The sequence below is a fragment of the Octopus sinensis genome, linkage group LG3, assembly GCF_006345805.1.
Source record: "Octopus sinensis linkage group LG3, ASM634580v1, whole genome shotgun sequence".
NCBI classification, from domain to species: Eukaryota; Metazoa; Mollusca; class Cephalopoda; order Octopoda; family Octopodidae; genus Octopus; species Octopus sinensis.
This window is the reverse complement of record NC_042999.1, coordinates 10151996-10159495: the sequence shown is the minus strand read 5'-3', so window position 1 is coordinate 10159495 and position 7500 is coordinate 10151996. Positions and strand designations below refer to the sequence as shown.

General features: G+C 42.1%; 1 protein-coding gene across 2 annotated transcripts in view; it reads left to right on the top strand.

Annotated features, from left to right (window-relative positions):
• LOC115209649 (telokin) overlaps window positions 1-7500 on the top strand; it is a 182342-nt gene that overhangs the window by 146187 nt on the left and 28655 nt on the right. For both annotated transcript variants that reach the window (XM_036500844.1, XM_029778114.2), the window contains exon 3: window positions 398-655. In XM_036500844.1, coding sequence (XP_036356737.1) covers window positions 398-655 — 258 coding nt within the window. The remainder of the gene's footprint in view (window positions 1-397; window positions 656-7500) is intronic.

Sequence of the window (7500 nt, the reverse complement as noted above, 5' to 3'; positions counted from 1 at the left end):
GCAAAAGGGGTCTAATTCTTACCTAGCTCAGATACCAGGAAACCCCAAAATGGCAGAAAAAATAGTGCTCATGGGAACTGCCCATATCCTATGTAAAATACTGTCTGTGTAATCTCAAATTTTAAAACAAACTAATAATTTTCTTGTTTTATTAAACATTCTCTTGAACAATACTAAGTGCAAAACTAAATATATGACACCCTAGTCATAACACCAACATGAACTTCAAACTTGTTGCGTCTTGAGGTCTCTGGGTGAGACTTGGAGTCAACTTGTAGAAACACAAAGCAGAAGTCAAACATATAATGATAATAATAATAATAATAATAATAATAATAATAATAATGTTATTTGAAAATGATTTTTAACTTTTCATTCTCTTCGTTTCTTTCTGTAGGAAAAAGCGGTTCGCGAAGCCCGAAACGGAGGAAATCTTCGTCGCCAAATCGTCGGATTGTCTCTTACCCTTCTTTGTTTCCAACGATCGAGGAGAAAATAGTTGAAGAAGAGAAAGAAGAAGAAGAAGTCAAAAACCAGCAACCCTCGCCGCTGAGCAAATTGTACGAGGGCAACAAGCTACGAAGTAGACACACGTGGCCAAAATTTGTAGGGGATTGGGCTTTTGCAAACGACGAAGAAGATTCAGATGCAAAAGGTGAGATTCACTTTATTGAAGTCCTTCATCATAAACACCTTGCAACCATTTTACAATAATAATAATAATAATAATAATAATAATAATAATGATAATAATAATAATTGGTTGGCACTTTCAAATCTTTTTCCATCACTTTCCATCTCTGGAATAAACCCATCAACTCATTCTTATCGATACCCAGAGTCTCCCCGAGTACGTCGTCGCACATACCCACCACTAACCCTCTATAGAGAGCCATAGTGCAACTTCCGCCGACCGCATTGCCCGACTGGCAGAAGTGGGTGAGTAGCTCACGATCTCGTGATTGTAAGTTCAACACTCAAACCACTAGGCCATGCGTTGTCGTAATAATAATAATAATAATAATAATAATAATAATAATAATAATAATAATAATAATAATAATAATCCTTTCCACTATAGGCACAAGGCCTGAAATTCTGGGGAAGGGGTTAAGTCGATTATATCGACCCCAGCGTTCAACCGGCCCTTAATTTATTGACTCCGAAAGGATGAGAGGTAAAGTCGACCTTGGCGGAATTTGAACTTAGAAATAAAGACGGACGAATTGCCGCTAAGTATTCTGTCAGCTCGCCGCCTTAATAATAATGATAATAATGATAATGATAATCGTTTCAAATTTTTCCACAAGAGCAGCAGTTTTGTGGGGGAGGAGATCAGTCGATTACATCGACGCCAGTGTTATATACCGCTAAGCATTTTTCCCGGCGTGCTAACAGTTCTGTCAGCTCACCGCCTTAATAATAATAATAATGATAATAATACCGATAATAATACCAAGCAGTGGCTCTCATGGCTTCTGATCTTCACTGATTGGAAGTGTTATCATGTACATGTTTTGTCTTGGTGTAGAAGATGGCCTACAGCAAATATTCTGCTCAATACCACAGATTTGCTTGTCAGTTGTTTGACCTTCACCAGCTGATCATGTCTCTTAGTGGCTGACATCATAGCCATGTGTTGAGAGGAATTCTTTGGGGTTTGGATAATTCACCTCTGGAAACATTTGACCTGAAAAAATTCTAACTGGGTCCCACCTGTAAGGTCATGCGCTGTTTATCTTGATACGAGATCACCATGTTGCACACGTAGTTGTGATGTATGTACCTGGTGTACCCTTATCAGATGGGTAGCCTTGAGGGGTATATTGGGCTTCATGTATTTGTACCAAGTGTCACTTTGATGCCATGCACTACACTTTCACTCTCTGATGATGATGATAATAATAGTAATGGTTTCAAATTTTGGCACAAGAGCAGCCATGTTTTTAGAGTAGTGGGTAGGCGATTACATTGAACCCCAATGCATAACTGGTACTTATTTTATCGGCTCCGAAAGGATGAAAAGCAAAGATGAACTCGGTGGAGTTTGAGCTCATAATGTGAAGAGCCGAAAGAAATGTCGCAAAGCACAGAGCTCCAAATTTTGTAGAAGGGAGTAGTTAAATAAAACGATTCTAGTACTTAACTAGTATTTAACCAACCCCGGATGTTAAAAGACGAAGCGGACCTCAGAGAGATGGGATTTGAACTCAGAGCGCAAATGGATGCAATTATATACCACAAAACAACTTGTCCCGTGTGCTCCCTATTCGGCCCCTCGCCGAGCACTGACGGAAGTATTTTTACTTCTTTAGACCTGCCTGTAAGGTGGCGAGCTGGCAGAATCGTGAGCGCGTCGGACAAAAGGCTTAGCGGCATTTCTTCCACCTCTTTACGGTCAGAGTTCAAATACCGTCGAAGTCAACTTTGCCTTTCCTTCGGGGTCGATAAACTAAAGCACTAATCAATTACTGAGATCGGTGTAAGTGGCTTGCCCGTCCCCTCAAAATTTGCTTTCCTTGAACCCAGGGGAACGTTGTGATCTCGGTCAACCGGGAAACAGGGCAACGGGCCTCATGGGACTCGAGAGAAACAAAGCCCCTGCTTCTGAAGTAAAAAGAAAAACTGGCCATCTGACTCTGGTTTGCTCATTTTTCTCTTACGGTCAAATATTTAGAAATAGAGAAAGCAAACATAATTTTAGAAAGCGAACGATTATGTTAGACTGGCTCTCCGTCGGTTGCGACGACGAGGGTTCCAGCAGATCCGATCAACCGAACAGCCTGCTCGTGAAATTAACGCGCATGTGGCTGAGCACACCAGAGACATATTCTTTACGTATTTCTCAGGGTGTTTCAGCGTGACACAGAATGGGACAAGGCTGTCCCCCATTGAATTACTGGTACAACTCATTTTTACCAGCTGAGTAGAGTGGAGGAACGTGAAAATAAAGTGTCTTGCTCAAGGCCACAACGCGCTGTCGGGAGCCGAATGCCCTAACCACTAAACCACGCACCTTCACTGCGGTTATGTTAAGAGGGGCACCTGGCACCCCCAAGAGAAAGGTCTTGCTGCCAGTATTGTGGTGCGATCGCGGCCAACACGTTTAGTTCTTTTATAATAATCAAATCTACGAAGCATTATGACGATGTCACAGTGTGTATGATATAACTGTGGAGGCGCAATCGCCCTGGGGTTAGGGACGTGGACTCGCGGTCATAGGATCGCGGTTTCGATTCCCAGATCGGGCGTTGTGAATGTTTATTGAGCGAAAACACTTAAAGCTCCACGATGATCCGGCAGGAGTGGTGGCGAACCCTGCTGTACTCTTTCACCACACCTTTCTCTCACTCTTTCTTCCTCTTTCTGTTGTACCTGTATTTCAAATAGCCAGCCTTGTCACTCTATGTCACGCTGAATCTCCCTGAGAACTACGTTAAGGGTACACGTGTCTGTGGCGTGCTCAGCCACTTACACGTTAATTTCACGAGCAGACTCTTCCGTTGATCGGATCAAATGGAACCCTTGTCGTCGCAACCGATGGAATGCCACGATATAATTAAGTCATAGCTCGAAGAGGAACAACAATTCTTGGCTTTTCAAGATTGAGTTTATTAACTGCTCTCATTGGAAAGGTTGTTGCGATGAACAGGCGCCGGGTACTAAACGGGGGAGGAGGGAGAAGAATAATTCGTATTTGTTTAACATTGGTTGACATCGACACAGACTGAGGTGGGGATGGGGTGGGGTGGAATTGTAGGTGTTGGTGTCGAGAGTGGAGACGATTATGTAGCGTGTATGCGTGCGCTTGTGTGTGTGTCTCTTTTCTCTCAAAATCCAAGAAGTCTCAAAGCAGTTTTGCTCCATCTTGCAAAATTCCTTTCGGAGCCACACTCTGGGACTACATCATTCAATGTGATTTAAGGAAGATTTGGCTGCTATTTATGGGAAATTGACTGAACTTAGTTAAGTTCCCCCGTCATTAGTCTAGTTGATGCCCAACAAAAGACAAAACAAAGCAAACAAACCATATATGGTGATTTCATTTCTCACGACAATTTCGTTATGTACAAGTGTGTGTGTGTGTGTGTGTGCGTGCGTGTGTGTGTGTGAAAATGCATTTGTGTGTAAACGCACGTATTTATGTGTGTGTGTGTGGTTTGCATCCACGTTATTTTGCTTTGTTATTTAAGTTTAAACAACACTCAAGAGTTGCATCATTCTTACTCAAGAAGTGACCACTTCAAATCACTCCCCCCCTCTCTCTCTCTCCCATCTTTTTTCTTCCTTCTTTGCCTTCCTTCTTCTTCGCTTCCAGCCTCTTTCTTGCTGCTGTGAATGACGGAGATGTCGACGGTTCGAACCTTGGCACTGCTGCTGCATTGCATCTTCTACAACAGTGATTTTCAACTGCGGCCCCCGAGCATCCTTCCACCGGTCCTCCACTCTATAAATATAACTTTTTCTTTAACTGACTTGTGTCTTACCCTTTCTTTTATGCAGTTCCCTTAAAAAGAGGGGGAAAAAAAAAGAATCCAGGTTTTGGATGGGATCTGACCCGAATATTAAAATGGTTGAAGGCCTCTGGTCTATAACCAACACACTGACTCAGTAAAACAGCTGCCCCTAGCTCAGTGGTGTCACATACACTTGATCACAAGAGACAAATCATTTGAGCTGGAACGCTCATCTGTCATCTTCGACGGGAGGGTCTCTATTATCACCAGCATCATCATCATCATTATTGTTATTAAAGGCAGCAATCTGGCTCAGTGGCGTAGAACTCACTGCTGGAAGCTGTGTGAAAAACCGCAACAAATGCCATCCGGTTCGACATTCTTACAGTTCGGTCGATCAATGGCCCTTACGAGGCAGGGTTATTAACGTGAAAATATATTGATCGGATATATCGACAAAATTATAAGCGGTGTAACCATGTGGGTGAGAAAACCGATTTAGAATCACGAGGTTCCGGTTTCGATTATACTGAACTCTGCCTTACACAAATGTCATAATGTTATATACACACCTTGGGCAAGTGTCTTCTACAATAGCTTCGGGCCGACCAAAATCCCTGTGAGTGGATTTGGCAGACGGAAACTGCAAGAAACCCTTCGTACATGTATGTGTCTGTGTGTCTGTTTGTCCTGCAACATCACTTGACAACCGATGCTGGTGTGTTTACGTCCCCGTAACTTAGCGGTTCTGTAAAAGAGACCGATAGAATAAGTACAAGGCTTACAAAGAATAAACTTGACAAAAGGCGGTCCTCCAGCATGACCGCAGTTAAATGACTGACACAAGTATATATATATATATATATATTATATATATATATATATATATATATATATATATATATATATATTATTGAAATGGATAAATGAATTATCTTGTTACGGATTATTCAAAAGATAACCGATACCTGGGTAGCAAAAATCACAACAGAAAAATCACGGTTGAGGTTACGACCATGGGGTCTCAAACCCGTGCCTTAATGCGGAAATTTGAAGTTTATATATTTAGTGTTGGAAGAAATGGAGCTGAACGAAGATGTGCATTTTGTTGGAGAATTAAGTTCCTGGATTTTCCTGAAGAGAAGGCTGCAAAATGGTCTCCTTATTCAATCCGAATTAGGGACTTTGCAGCCTTTGAAACATATGTAGAAAATAATAAAAAGGAATTTTGTTAAATCTTCGTTCAGCTCCATTTCTTCCTACACTAAATATATATATATATATATATATATTATATATATATATATAGAGAGAGAGATTTGTGTGTGTATTTGTGTGCATTCTTGTCTTGCCATCAACTGACGGTTGTAGATGAACGTTACCGTTATACTAGCGATGTTGTTTATTTCCAGCCCTCTGTGAAAGAAAAAAAGCATGTCTGGCAATAGGGAAATATTTCCTCTTGGAAACAGAAAAATTTTTAGTCGCGGGAACGGCGTGCACCCATAGAAAGTTTGTTCCAACAAATTTCTGTCTGACCCATGCAGGCATGGAAAAGTGTACGTGAAACGTTGTAAAAGATCTCCGTTACATAGAGTAACACTTTCTTTGATTTTTATTGAGACAGAATTATTTAGAAAATAACCTCAGAGTTATTTCAAAATAAACAGAAAAGCGGAGTGGGGGGTGGGGGCATGATGTTATCACTGAGAAACTGAAGACAAAAGCCAGGTCTGGGATTCGGGAGAAATTCGGTGATATTTATCTAATTGGCATTTTTACCTTTCTTATCTGGGCAAAGCTAGGAATCATCGTAGATTAGAGTTTGGCTGAACCTGACTTTGAGGATTAAAGAAGCAAGAAGTTATTTATAGAATTTCAAGAGTCAGAGTCGATAAAAGGGTTGAGTGAGGGGTCAAGGAATGAGTGGAGCAACTACTCTGGTTCACCTTCTGCATGAAACACACACACACACACACACACACACACACACACACACACACACACAATAACACACACACACAGAGAAAAGGAATGGAGGAATTACTCTGGCACGCCTTCTGCATGAAACACACACACACACACAAGCACACACACCACACACACACACACACACACCACACACACACACACACAATAACACACACACACAGAGAAAAGGAATGGAGGAATTACTCTGGCACGCCTTCTGCATGAAACACACACACACAAGCACACACACACACACACACACACACACACACACACACACACACACAAGCACACACACACACACACACACACATTTAAGAGCAATTTGGATATACGTGATAGAAAGAGAGAACACAATACTCTTGCCATGGCAAAAGTGCTTTGATCCCGGACGGGGAACCTTCAGATCAATATGTGTGGGGGATGGGGGAGGGGATGCGTGTCGCTTTTAGAGTTTATCTTCGATCGACCCAATTCGAATCTGATTTAGAAATCCTCAGTCGAAACAATAAGAGCCATACTTTGCTTCGATCAGTTCGATCACTTCGACCACCTCCAAAAGAGATTCAATATATTGCTGAATCAATATCGAGACAATATTTCTCTCATCGGTTCGATATTTCACTGGGCAGAATGTGTAGGGGGCGCTGGCTGCAGTTGATCTACTTTACGCCGATACTTCATTTCCAGGGGATTCTATTTTCAGAATGTAAAGGGAAGTAATTAGACTGGCGCAATGCACTTTGTTCGACTCACTACCGATATGTGAAAGTGCCAGTTTTAGTGGCTGGAATATTGCACCCACGAGTGTATGGTCGTAGTTTCGATTCCCGAACCGGGTGGTGCGTTGTGTTCTTGAGCAAGACACTTCGTTTTATGCAACTCCAACCCACCCAGCTGTAAATGAGTTCCTTGTTGTTGTTGTTGGGCAACAAGACGGGTAAGGGTGATTAGGTGATGGTCTAGGGCTTATGGGCGGGAGACCCCAGACCTTGGAAAAAAAAAACTTTGGTCGTCTTGTTGTAGTCGAGGGCTCTTCGTTGACGCCGGACACCACTTGGAGGTGGCCCTC